Raw genomic sequence first — 14,741 nt, 5'->3', positions numbered from 1 at the left:
CTCACAGGCTTGCTGAATTTTTATTCTTGTAAACACTAAATAAGTTTGTAATTTCATTGTCTTTACACTGCTTTATGGGTCCAGCGGTGTCACCCTTGGAACTCTGGAAAGACTAAAAGCAGCCCAGAGAGAATGCTACATGCAATACGCTATTACGGAAATGCTCTAATGCAGCGGTGTCCAAACTTTTCCTGTCATGCCCTCCCCACACCCCCTACCAGTAATGGAATCCCCTCCATTACGGCACAGTTGGCTCAGCAGAGGAGTTTGGGCTGAAGGTGCAGCTGGGGGCTGAACTCGGGATGGGGGAGGAGCTGGGGCTAGACGTGGAGATGGCCTGGCAGTGGAGCGGGGGCAGAGTGGAGTTATGGCTGGGGGCAGAGTGGGGCTGGGGGACAGCCCTCCCCACCCCCCGTAGGGGCTGGCCCAGGCCTCGCCACTCCTCCACCCCCCCCCAAAAAAGTTCCTACGCACCCCCCTAGCGGGGCATGCACCACAATTTGGACACCACTGCCCTAATGGCTCAGTAGTTACGGCTGTTTTGAGTTCTCCACTTAAAGCAAGGTATGAATCCCTTAATTAAAACAGGAACATTCACAGAAATCACTCTCAAAAATGGGCTTTTGCAAGAACTGTAATCTTCTATGCCACTTCACACTTTTAAGTGCCATTGTGGTACAATTCAAGAAGGTTTCAAATCGCTCTTTTCAGGTTTCCACCGATTTTTTTCCCCCCAAGGTCACATAACATCACAATCACAAGTCACAAATGTACAATTTCACAAGGGTTTCAACTTGCATTAAAGCCCAACCTGGAGTTATTTGTGAGGAAAAATAAAAATATAAAATGTGATTTGGTTTTTCTGTTATAACTTTTGTTTTGGTTTGTTTTCTTGCACCACGGAGGCTGGCAGAGTTGTGAATGTTCACAGCCAGCTTCGGTTGCTTCCCAGGTCATGAGGAAGGCCACTTCCCCATCTGACAATCCTATCCAGGTTCTTACACCGCACTGCACTGTGGAGTCTAAACACCTTTACCAGATCGGCATTCATTCTGACAGACCTTGCTAGGTATGCGAGTTCAGGGCTTTCGGTCTCAAACTCTAGCAAGTCTACAAAAAACAAAGGGGAATGGGTGATTTAGAGGATGACAGATAACAAGGAAGCCGCAACTTCAGAGGGTACAGAAGGCACCTATAGGGGTCAGGGACAGACGTGGAATGAGAAGGCAGCATAGGGGGCACAGGGACAGAGAAACACCTTTCTCCATGTTAGACATTTTAAGAATGCAAAGTTTAGCACTTTCAACTTAGAAAAAGAGCTTGCCTGAACTATCTTCCTTCTTTCACATTCCATAAAGCTATAAATCCCCCCTCAACCCACACACCCCCTATATAAAAATCTACAACCAGAAAATCTACAACCACTGCAGTAACCACCATTGGTATGGTGTGCCTCATGACATCTACCAGAGCTTAGTTTTCCCCCTTCAGTACTTACACACCAGGACTACTTAAAACTTTTGTTGTTAAAACAAAACCACCACCACACCACACACCAAGGAAATTCTCACACCAAAAATGCCATTAACGTACAGTTAAAGTTGCTCGAGTGTATTTCCTATCAGCACAAATTAAAAATCAAGGAAATCACCAGTTTAGGCAACATTAACATCCAAACCAACCTCAATTCACAGCTTTTACCCCCACCAAATACAATCACAGACTCCTCAACTCTAAGGGCTTGTCTTCACTACCCGCCCGGATCGGTGGGTAGAAATCGATCTCTTGAGGATCGATTTATCGCGTCTTGTCGGGACGCGATAATCGATCCCCGAATCGATGCGCGTACTCCACCAGCCCAGGTAGGAGTAAGCGCCGTCGACGGGGGAGCTGCGGCGGTCGATTTGCCGCCGTCCTCACAGCGGGGTAAGTCAGATCAGATATGTTGAATTCAGCTACGCTATTCCCGTAGCTGAATTTGCGTATCTGAAATCGATTCTCCCCCCCCGTAGTGTAGACGTAGCCTGAGACAAAGGGTAGACTTTTCAAAAATGCCTATGTGATGAAAGAGGCCTAAGTCCTCTTCTCTTAGGCACTTTTGGAAATTCTACCCAAAGCCCATTTCACTCCAAAATACACTAACCGCAAAGCTCACAGTCAATTCCGCAAAAGTTCACTCAAATGCACAGTCTTAATTCTGACATCACTGTAAAAAAAAGGAGAAAAATATACATTTTTTTCAATACAAGTATGCATCTTTGTAAGATCTTTTTATAGAGTAAAGAAACACTTGAGCAATCTTAACTATGAGGTAAATACTGGTGTGTGAGCTAAATATATATATTTATATATGTTAATGTACATGGGATATTATGTGATGTGTTGGAATTAGCACTATTTAGAAGAGCATTCCAGTAATTTTCTGGAAGTGAGAAGACAAGAACTCTCTCAATAAAAACTCCTAGAAGAGCATGTGAACATCTGAATGCTACCACAGACAAGAGCTAATACAATTCTTCCATACCTTAAAAGCTGCACCTCCATGGATAATGGATTTGATGAAAATCCCAAGGTCAGCCCCAGTCTCCCGAGATTTGTTGCCTTTCAAGCTGACACCAAGTCCAGCAGAACCTGAATCATTCAGGGGTATCTCAAAGGTCAGCTGTTCTGTGGTCTCCAGTGAAAGAATACTGCAGTTGGGCTCTCCTTTCTGTTGGAGAAATAGAAAGATGAAAACAGTGGAAGAAAAAAAAAAAAGAGAATATTAACACAGTGCATTCTAGGTTTCCCAGATCTAAATCTTTGGACAGGTTCATGTAACTAAAAATAGTTTTGCACCATAGTTCCTTTATCTAGTCAATAGCTTTTGGGCTATTGCCTATGATTTGATCACGATTTTGTGACCTAATATATATGATTAAAATATTTATAAATATGATTACATGGAATATGGAAACACTTCAGTTCAAGGTACTACAAGTTTGATGCTGAAGGACACTTAAGGCGAAGGACTCTGTATTTCAAACATATACAAACAGCTACATTAAAAATGTACTCATATAATTCCCACTGCCTTTACATGTAGCGCTCACTGATTTTAATAGGAGTTGTGTGGTTAAATTTCATACCGCTCTAAGTAAAATCCTTAAAAAATTATTGCACCCTTAGTGGATGAATTGGTGCATGCTTTGGATATCTTTTAAAGTTTGGAGCAGCAGCGTAAGAAACAAAATTAATAGAAAAATGGTATATGCAGAAAAATACCATTTTAAAAAGCAGAACACTAAGTTAGCATTTCTCAAAGGTGCTGGACTGAAGTCCTCTGTTAATCCACACAGGAAGTGGGCACCACACTGGAAGTGGGAGTGGAAACTTCTCAACATTGTCCTGCCAATGTTCCTCAAACCTAACTTGGAGGTATAGTAGAACCTCAGAGTTACAAACACCAGAATTAGGATCTGACCAATCAGCCATTTGGAACCGGAAGTACACAATCGGGCAGCAGCAGAGACCAAAAAAAGGAAATACAGCACAGTACTGTGTTAAACATACACTACTAAAAAAAATAAAGGGAAAGTTTAAAAAAAGTATTTGGCAAGATAAGGAAACCGTTTCTGTGCTTGTTTCATTTAAATTAAGATAGCCTACAAGCTGCATTTTTCTTCTGCACAGTAAAGTTTCAAAGTTGTATTAAGTCAATGTTCAATTGTAAACTTTTGAATGAACAACCATAACGTTTTGTTCAGAGTTACGAACCATTCCTGACGTGTTTGTAACTCAGAGGTTCTACTGTACCACCTCGATGGGTACAAGGAAGTTCACGCCCCACACCCTTGCCATCTTTGCTGAGATTGTCCACACAGTATCAATGTGCGGCAGTTGTGGGGCTGGTTTCTGGATAATCATAATGGTTCCTTTATGACCTTAAAGTTTATTATTCGGTCCAACTGGCAGTGGACTGAGGCCACTATACAATACATTTAACACCATACATGGGCAGCAAGAGGTGTGATCAAAAAAGATAAGGGTAAAAACTAAATGTAAGTGAATGTCAACAATTGAAATAGTATCAATTGAATACATGATTCACTTACATGTATCTAAGATGCCACTATTGCTGATGGAGAGTAACTACTGTCTGAGGGAGGGGGTCATACTATTCAGTGAGCTAGAACTATAAACCTTGATTCTAATATGTACCATATACAAATATTTATTAAAAATTAATTGCATGAAAGTCAATTCATTTAATTTAATTGGAAAATACAAAAATGGCACGGTGTTGACACTGATAATTACTGTCTTGATGACATTAGCTTATCTCCAGTACTCTTGCTCCACTTCTGTGCTCTTGCCTTTGTTCACTTGAAGTACACAACTTTCTGTGGCATTTTTTCTTACATAAGTAATTAACAAAATTATAACATATGGAGGCAACAGTCCTGTAAAAGTTCCCAAAGCCAAAGAATTAAAATAAATAAGGGAAACTGGGCTAGAGTGGTTAGAGAATATGGTTGGATGTCTGGATTTGTATTGTCACCTGTGACAATGACTCATCATATGAGTTCTGTCAAGTCACTTAATCACATGGCCCATGAGCAGCGCCTCAGCCTCACCTCTAGCTGAAGTTAATTAGACTGGATCTTACTGATTAATGATTTGTAGTTATGAAATATATTACCACAATGGGGCTGCTAGGAATCTACTGCTAAGATATGTATCCCACAACGTGGCTCAAAAGAGGGAATCCTTCATCTAAGATGTATCTTGTCTAGCCATAAGAAATCTTAAATGTGGAGCGAACTGAAGCCCAAATCTGACAATCCCAGGATCAGTGTGAGGGAAGATGAGTTTTAGCATAAACACTCAGATATTATGGAGATGAGGCTCTAAATAAATACTGAGAGAGAGAGAGAGAGAGAGAGAGAGAGAGCGCGAGTGCGCATTTGAAATGCGGGAGGGGGTGGGGAGGGAGGGAGGCGTGGCACTAAATTTTGGACGCAAAGTAAAATACCAACAACAAAAAAATTCTGGCTTCTCACTGAAATATATACCACAACCACACCAAACATCTCAAGTATCTCCTAATGCAATGATAGCACCCCAAACGCCTTATATAAACTGGATCACCTACATTTCTGCCTGCTACTTGCTTGCTGCACCAAATAGGAGCTTTATTTTCAACTAACAGCATAGGAAATGGACAGGTAATATCCATGATACCTCATATAATCATATCATTTCACATCATGAATATTGGGTGCACCTGCTGACATCATTCACTTATATAGTCTCTGGGATTTTCTGTCAGTATCCTTTTGGATCACAAAATAAACGGCTGCTGAAACAACACAAAACATAAAAACAACTCCCTATCATCATACCAGGGCAGTACAACTGAAACCTTTGTGCCCCCTCAGCACAGTGCAAGGAAGTCTGGCTGTAAGAGAGATCTTAATAGTGAAGAAGTTGGAAAATTGCTCATGTCCTTAAATGATGACAGGAGAGACAGCATGGATAAAACAGACTGTTCACTCCTGAACAGCTCTGTCAAGTGTCTGTGTCTGTGTCTTTTCTGCCATGTCCCTACAAAGGACAGAATATTTTATAACAGAAGTTGCAAAATGCTGTTAATTCTAGTGGACAACATTACAATAACTAGGCAATTACTTTATATTTGTATGCTATAAATAATAACTACAAACACGTGCTTTATAACATTGTTTCTAAATATAAGTGCGTTCAGTTTTAAACTAGATTCCTATATAAGTAGACTGTTAAAAACATGTGAAAAGCTAACCAAACTCTTCAAGTTTTGGACAACATTTTTACATTTATTTAATAAAGGTATTCTGTGCATTAGTGCTTTTCACTAATCCATTGGGTTATCATCTGAGTGCCTAGACATGCTATTTGTATCAAATGAGATTTTAAAATGTGTTCAGTGAGACAAATACTATTTTTTTTTTCAGTATTAGGTTTCTTTCAGCTCTCCTTCAATACCCAGTTTGGAATCCTTATAGTTTCACAACGCTTTCACTGCAGCGCTCTAAGTATTGTGTAATTTTATTATAAGAAAACCTCAGTAAATTAAAGTTCAATTTAAAACAACAGCTGCTTGTACCTATTACTCAAGGAACTCTCCAGACAATCCCCCTAATACCTTTCACAACTGCTCCTTATCCAGTAGAGCTAAATTGGTTTAAAAACTGTCCCTTCTTGGGTGCATATTTACATTCAGCTTTACCCTAAGATCCAGCTAATGAATGCTGACAATCTGGCCCTTTTGGCTGATAGCAAAAAGGAAGTGGTAAACATGGTTTCAGAGTGGACATCTGTGTTTGAAAGTAAATGCAAAGCAAACTGAAGTTATGCAAGCAATGAAGGTGGAGAAAGAGCTGTTGATAGGAGTTTCAGGAGAGAAGCTGAATCAGAAGAAAGGATTTTGTATTGGGAAATACACTTACTGCCAATGGAGAGAATTCTGGAGAATTGAAAAGAACCACCCAGTATGCATGGGCAGCTGTGAAAAAGGTGGCAGGAGCACTGTGGGACCAGCAATCAAGTAACAAACTGAAAGGAAAAGTGTACAAGGCATGGGTTTGTCCCTGCCTGCCCTACGGTTTGGAAAGGGTGGATCTGATGGAAAGGGAAGAAAAAAATAGACAGGTAGTAAACAACAATATACTGAGGAGAATGGAAAACAAGCAGAGCTTAGAGGGCACATGGAAGAAATCAGGGGGAAGATGAACTTGGAACTCTTCGGGTATGTCTACACTGCAATTAAAAACCCACAGCTGGCCCATGTCAGCTGACTTGGGCAATGGGGCTGTTTAACTGCGGTGTAGATGTTTGGGCTTGGGCTGGAGAGTGAGCTCTGGGACCTCACGAGAGGGGAGGGTCCGGAGCCCAGGCCCAAATGTTTACACCACAATCAAACAGTTCCTTAGCCCGAGCCCCACGAGTCTGAGTCAGCTGACACAGGCCAGCCAGAGGGGTCTACAGCAGTGTAGACATACCCTTAGTGATAGAAAGCCTGGGAAGCACATGTTTGAGGTGGGCGGCACATGTGATAATGATCAGCAAAGAAAGTGTGGGCAGAAGAGGACAGCAAAAAAGGATAAGGAAGACCAAGGATACAGTGGAAAGACTGTGTTAGGAGAAGTTTGAAGAGAAAAGGAATGGAACTCCAAGACATATGAACCCATGCTATGGACTGGAAGGATGGCGAAGAATTGTGGGCACCTCTGATCCAGTGTAAATGGGAAAAGGAGTCAAAAAATGAAGTGAATTTTATCCTAAGATCCAGCTAAATGTGACTTAAAATCAAACTAAGCCTGGTTTGTTTTAACTGTAATGTCACACACTAGCTAGCCATGAAATGAAACTGGATGAAATCCCACTGACTACAACTCTATAGAGGATAGGTGAGAGGAAAGCTGTATCATACGTAAAAGTCAATTCCACAGCTCAGTGTGAAACTACAGTAGCCCTGTCCTTATCTCTTCACTTAAGACATACCATTCCTTACCTATTCCGTGGAATCTAACCGCAAATGCTTGGATGCTCAGCATAGCAAGTAGCAATTACTTCATCACAGAGAACTACAGCAATGAAAAACCTACTGAAAATTTCTGTTGGCAGAGGAAGAAATACAAATATATTTCCTAAAAGTTTGGTTTCCTTCAATACACCAGTAACTTTAAATTCTCATCCTCGTAACTCCTTCTGTTCTTCATAATAGATGTCCCTTCACCGGTGACCGTAAACAGCTGCAACTTCCTAAAAGTAAGGGAATCTATCCAGTTAACTGCCTTTTTTGAGCAACCAGTCTCATTAATATTCATTTGTTAGTAGCAACTTTCCCAAATCCTAAATTTCCCTTATATTGCCAGAACACTATCCCAATGCATCAATATTTTACAGCAGAGCAGCAATCTTTGACTGAAAGACTTATGGTCTGGTAAAGCAACCTCCACTCTGATGCACTAAGTCTTCAATTCTATTAGAAATACCTTTGCTCTCAGTTCTTTACTTCAAAACTGATATCATCCTATAATCCTAGTTCACTTGAGGATGGTGTGAATGCAATGAGCTGCAACACTAATAAGTTTCTGTTCCAGAAAGAACACAGTGACTGTCCAAAATGACACAAACTTGGGTTTCTGCTGGATCATCTCAGGGTTTCTCTTTCAACACAACCAATATTTTAGAATTACTCCCGGCAGTAATTAAAGGTGAATTTTTCTCCACAGTATATATAATATACACCCACATCTCTTAAAGTGTAGTGTGCTGTTGAAGTTGCATTCCACTACAGAGCCAGGTAAGCAATTCAGGTGTACGGTGGGTCACAGTGATGTGTTTAACAGCACCTCTGCTCCCTCCACAGTATCCTCAAGGGTGCCCTTTAGGTATTAGGCCTCACCTCTCTATGGGAAAGGACCTGCGTCTCTCCCTCCAGACCTGGGATTTAGGTGCAGTCCCCTGCAATTCACTGTGACTATCCCAGCAGGTTTGACGTCAGTCCAGCATCTGCAGATTGCTCTCTTAGGAACAATGCCAGGGTTACCAGTGGCCAGCTAGCTTTCACAAAGTACAGTCTATTTATTTTAGGACAAAAGTATATGCTAAGCTTAGCAAGCGTCACTCGTCTTCCACATGGAGACACTAGTAGGTTTCTAGTCCCTCAAACCCTTCCAGCAGGGTTTTTCCTTCTTCGATAAAATCTTATGTTGTTTTTGGATCAAAATGAGAGCCCTTCTCAGCCAGTTCAGTCTGGCCCTTTATACCACAAGCTCATTGTCTGTGGGCCTCTTGAACACAGTATGAACCAGTAAATGTAAGTCACCTCAAGAGATGGTACTTTTCTGGAGTTGTTTAGCAGTCCTAGGGTCTGCAGTAATTATCCCCCACTGATTTTACTTCTTGGGGGAAACTCAGTAACCCTCCCCCATAGAGTTAGCCATACGATCCTTAGTTCACAAGGATATATAACATTTATAGATACAAAAAATGTATTACTACTCCCAAGGCTATGGCATTTGGCACATCTCAATATAATAGTCTTTTGAAGTTTTCATGCTCCCGAGATCATGCATCCATCACAAGATGATCCCTAGAAACCCTTTATATATATATTAAATTACAAGTATTGGAAATCAAAAGGGGCTGAATTTTAATTCTGCCTAGATATATTCATGAACCTAAAGGAAATAAACTTCAGGGTTATGCTTGAGTAAAGAATAGTTACTTAGCCTACAGTAATTGTGGTTCTTCGAGATCTATTGTCCATAGATATTCCTCTTCTGGTGCACATGTGCTCCATGATTATGAAACTGGAATCTTTTGAATAGTAGTATCTGAGGGGCTAAACCTGCACCTTGCAGGCCCTCCAGCACCCTGTAGCTGAGGGTATAAAGGACAGTGCAACCACAATCACTCTCCAGTTCCTTAACTAAAACAGAATCCAGATTGCCAACGACTCCATAGTAACAGAAAAGGAATGGAGATTATGGAATACACATGAACATCTTGAAGACCAAAGTTACCGTAGGGTAAATTAACCGTCCTTTCTTTGAGTGATTGTCCCCATGTATTCCACTTCTGGTGACTGAAGCAGTAACTTATGTCCTGGATGTGGGTACTTAGAACCTACAGAAACAATGACTGTAGGGCAGCTTTGCCAAAGCAGACATTGGATATGGAGTCCTTTACTAAGGAGTAATGCTGAGTAAAGGAGTGAGTTGAACTCCAGGTAGATGCTGTATAAAGCGCGCTACTGTATAACATGTTCTGATACAGTCCATTTCAACACTCTTTGGGTGAAGACTGGTTGACCCTTCATTCTGTTGGTGAACACTAGAAACAGTCTGGCAGAATTCCTGAATAGTTTCACTCAGTCCAGATAGCAAGTGACAGATCTGATAACATCTAAGGTGTGAAGTTTGGCCTCCCTGCCACCAAGTGGTGTGAGATTTTGGGGGGGGGGGGGAATGGTAGGTCGATGAACTGAGTAGCGGTGAGAGTGGACTCTGCTATCTTGACTTTGAGGCCGAGAGCAGCAAAAAGATCCAGGACTGTCTGGCTGAGCTTCTCATGTGATGATTGACCCTCTGTGAGCCAGTCATCAACTATGGTACTTGACTCCATTGCCTTCTTGGATGTGCACCCATGACTGCTAGCACGGTGAGGCCTCTTAGCGCTGTGGAGATGCCAAAGGGAACCATTGTGAATCAGTAATGAGACTTTCCCACAAGAAACTAGAAGTATTTCCTGTGAGTGATATGAATTACGATATGGAACTAGGCATCTTGCAAGTCAGGAGCTGTGAACTGTCTTCAGGATCTCAGGTAGGAATTTGAATTTATCATCCATGAATTTGAAACAATGGATGAATTTGTTGAGTTGTCAGAGATCCAAAATGTGATTTCAACCTCTTTTCTTATTTAGGGCTAGGAAATAATGAGAATAACTCCCCTGCCCTCGACTTTCATGGACATTTCTTCCATGGCTCTGAGTTGCGGAAGGGAGTCCACTTTGTTTCTGAGCAATATCTTGTGAAACAGTCCCAGAAGAGGAAAGGAAAAGAGTAGGGAGGGGTTGGAATTGGATAAACAACCTTTGTCCACTATTTCCAGGTCTCACTGGTCTGAGCTCATCTGGTTATAGACTTCCCAATAAGAAAAAAGACAGTTCCAAAATTGTGGGTATGGGGACATAAGCAACTGAAAACAGGGGTGTATTATGGAAAATGACAGACATCCTTAATGCATGTATCACTGTCGTTCCATCTATAAATTCATCAATTTTTAATTTTTACGTTGTGTAGGCAAAGAACTGGAAAGTGTCTCTGGGATCTCCAGTAAGATCTAACTGCAGCATCCTTCTGAAAAGTTTTCCAGTGGGGGTAGGCATGCACTGATATTCATACATACATTATTATGACAGCTGGTATTACTTGGCAACTACAAGATTTGAAATAAGTGAAAACAGTAATTTTCCAAAAATTAAACACTTGCTGTAATCAAATCTCTCAAATCTTATGGCAGACCTCTGAAGATTCAATATATATTGGATATAGGCAATCTGCAGCAATTTTATAATTTGTTTGATATGACTGAACAATAGAATCAATTGTCTCAAAATGCAAATGACTTCACTGTTATATCAGTAAAACCAAGGCTCTTGTTTGAGAAGTTTTGCTCCCAAACCTGGGATTGATGACTGGAGTTTGATAACATAACAAAACAAAAACACCCCAAAGCCCTCTTTCCTGCAAACTCTTAATCAAATTAGTCAGAAAATGGCCAACAAAGTTCATAAAGGACTACACTTCAAAAAAAGGTGAGAGGACTGTGTAAACCTGTTAGACATATTAGCAGAAAAACTTACAACTATAGCAAACCAATGGTCAATGCAATAGATAGAAAATCTTGAATTGAGAGTTTCAGGAGACTTAGTTAGCTAGCAGTGTACGCAAGTAAGTGTCACCACTGGTTTTTACTTAGCTTTAACAAGTGCATCTGTGTTACAGATCTCTGACTTGTTAATTAAAAAACTATATGTAATCCTTCAAACAGTGTAATATCTACTTATATACTCCTAATATCTTTCCACACCTACAGGGCACAGTCAAAATGCATCTTCAATCTTCCCCACTGTCTACAGTAGAAACTGTCTTCTACCTACAACAGAAACAGAACTGGAAGGTTTTAAAAATAAGCACTTTTCATTGTGTTATTTCTTCTCAATACGGTCCATGGTATCTACTCAATATTATGCTCAATCCTCCATCTCCTGAGACACCACTTTCAATTAAACCTCTTATTTAATCTAAGAACGCCTGTTCTCATTGACCACTGCACTTTTTATCTGTGGATTTATGATAATCTAATGCACATCTCCCTGACTGGAAGGGCTGCCTTATTTATCCCCATTGTTCTTTTGCCAAAAGAGAAGCTTACAAAAAAAAAAAAAAAAAAAAAAAAAAAACCCGGCCCCCTGAAGCCACGAAGGAAATAGCATTTGTTTAACACAACAAGAGGCCTTTCACTACCTGACTGATGCCCTTGACCAGCACACTATCATGGCCTCTCAATGTGCTGGCTGCCCCTGGCCTGGCTGCTCAGTTCTGATAAGAGATGCCAACTCCCTTGAGTGCCATTCAGAGCTCAGAGTGAGAGGCAATGTACCCAGGAGGATTATTTTCAAAGGCTTATGAAGGAAATAAGACATTTACATGCTTTCACTACTATTTTCTGCAAGAAACCCTACAGGTTAAAGAGCAGTCTCTGAACATTGACTATGATTTGACAGAAAGGTCTGAAAAAACATGCCGAATTGTTTACACCATTCGTTACCTTCTTTCCAATAAGAACTTAGACACAGTTTAAAAACACATACACACACTTTGGTGGCCGATTATTTAGTGAGTTACCATAAAAACCAACACTATATGTTGCGGTAGATATACTGTGATGCTTCTGAAAACAATGCTCCAAGGTAATGGTCTGATGTAATGTCACAATGAGGTAAATAACTGACGTCACTGTTGCATATATCCCTTACCACACTTTTACAGAAGCTTTTTATCTGCATTTATCTATCTACTATATTGTGACAAAAATAGTCACTAATGGTACCTCCTGTTAAAAGGACAGAGGTGAATGTTCTATTGTGCTTGGATATTTTGCACATTAATGTAGTGCACTGCAAGTTCATGTCACATTGGATAGAAAGGCTTTAGTTTGAAATACCTAGACGCCTTGGAACCACAGCTTTGAATACTGTCAGAATCAGATTCAGCACTTCAATCCTCCAAGGATGATAAATTGCATTTCACATTTTACCATGTGAGACTCCGTCAGAGACTTCAAAAACAAGATCCTCCAACTTCCTTTGTATACTTATTCAAAATCTCATGGTGATTTTTATGAGAGAAAATGGTCTCCCTTTGTGAAAGGGTTTTGTCATAAGTAATAGCTCAGTGCCTTACTGCACTCTTAACACCTAACTATCCAGCCTCGCTTCCTTTTGTAAGTTATGAGACTCTGGGAAGTAGACTGTGAGGCACATTAACTAGTTAAGACCAAAGACCCATTTCAGCCAGACATTTAATCATGCAAGTAATCCCACTAACATCTAACATACTTGAAGGCAGGCATATGGTTGAGGACCTTGCTGAATCAGGACCTAAATTTGCACACTACCTTAAAGAAGAGTTTAGCACAGCGCTGAGATATTACCCAGGCTCTACGGAATACTGTTAGTAGATGGTCAGCCACATACAAAGATTATTAATTTTTCTAACTGACTTAACAGCTACAGTTTTAAAGTAGGGATGGTAAAGAGAACACGCTTTGGATAGTTTTGTCTACCCACTTCAAATCCCAGAGAGGTTCACAATAAGACGTCATATCCTAGAACAGTGGTTTTCAAACTACAGGTTGCGACCCAGTTCTGGGTCATGGAATGTAAGGCACTGGGTCACAGCGGCTCTGGTCAGCACCAACGACTGCGCCGTTAAGTCCCATCGGCGGTGCTGCCTGGCTAAGGCAGGCTAGTCCCTACCTGTTCTGACACCGCGTTGCACCCCGGAAGCAGCCAGCAGCAGGTCCGGCTCCTAGGCAGGGGGGCCACGGGGCTCCGCGTGCTGCCCCAACCCCGAACCCTGCTCTGCACTCCATTGACCAGAACCGACCAATGGGAGCTGGGGGGTGGGGGAAGTGCCCGCGGGCAAGAGCCACGCAGAGCCACTTGTGCACTTCCACCTAAGAGCCGGACCTGCTGCTAGCCGCTTCCATGGCGCAGCGCAGTCCGCGGTGCCAGGACAGGCAGGAAGCCTGCCTTAGCACCCCTGCTGCGCCGCTGACCGGGAGCCGCCTGAGGTAAGCCCGTGCCCCCCCCCCCGCCCCCCCCCCGAGCCCCCCCCCCCAACCCAGAGCCCTGACCCCCTTCCCCAGCCCAGAGGCACCTCCCATACCCTGAACCCCTCATTCCCGGCACCACCGCCCTAACCCCCGCACTCCAACCTTCTGCCCCAGCCCTCAGCCCCTCCCACACCCCAAACCTCTCATCCCCGGCTCCGTTGGGTTGCAGGCATCAACAATTTTCTTCAACTGGGTCGCCAGAAAAAAAGTTTGAAAACCACTGTCCTGGAAGAATTTTTTCATAGATACATTCATAGATCTTAGGGCCAGAAAGGACCATGATCATCATTGCTGATGGGTAGATCTGATCAGATCTGATGACGCTTTCAGATGGTAACCCACTCTAGCTGCCAAGTGGATTTAAGTAATGGCCAAAGCAAATCTTGATTTTACAGCAAATAAATATTGTAGCCCAGATAGCTGGGAGTTGAGGCATACAAAGCCTAAGTTTCTGTTGAGAGCCATATGTTATAGTGTCTCCACTCTTATTCATAAGTCTTTCTGGTTTCTAATTTCATGGATTCAAGTGTGATGCCAACTAAGACTTCTGAGCTCTCTGGTGTATATGATGCCAAATACACTGATCTTATCTGCAGATCGTCAAGGGGTTTTTCATAAGTGTTTGGAAACAGACAGACTATCCTGATTCAAAATCCAAGACAGCTTCAAATTTAAACACCTTCAAAGGATTTGGGTCCAAAGCAACGCCAGTTCCAAATGAAGTCAGCTCCCCTGCAGCTCTTAACACAGATATTGCTGACCCTCCTTGAGAAAGGTTGGGAACCGGCTAAAATTCTTTGTTTTAATGGG

General features: G+C 41.8%; 1 protein-coding gene across 1 annotated transcript in view; it reads right to left on the bottom strand.

Annotated features, from left to right (window-relative positions):
* The window catches only part of PARD3B (par-3 family cell polarity regulator beta), a 589,898-nt gene that overhangs the window by 257,366 nt on the left and 317,791 nt on the right, over positions 1 to 14,741 (bottom strand). Inside the window, exon 11 of the mRNA XM_024206395.2 lies at positions 2,525 to 2,710. Coding sequence (XP_024062163.1) covers positions 2,525 to 2,710 — 186 coding nt within the window. The remainder of the gene's footprint in view (positions 1 to 2,524; positions 2,711 to 14,741) is intronic.

This window comes from Terrapene carolina, unplaced genomic scaffold (genome assembly GCF_002925995.2).
Source record: "Terrapene carolina triunguis isolate 2854851 unplaced genomic scaffold, T_m_triunguis-2.0 Scaffold62, whole genome shotgun sequence".
Lineage (NCBI taxonomy): Eukaryota > Metazoa > Chordata > Testudines > Emydidae > Terrapene > Terrapene triunguis.
This window is presented reverse-complemented; position numbering and strand designations above follow the sequence as displayed.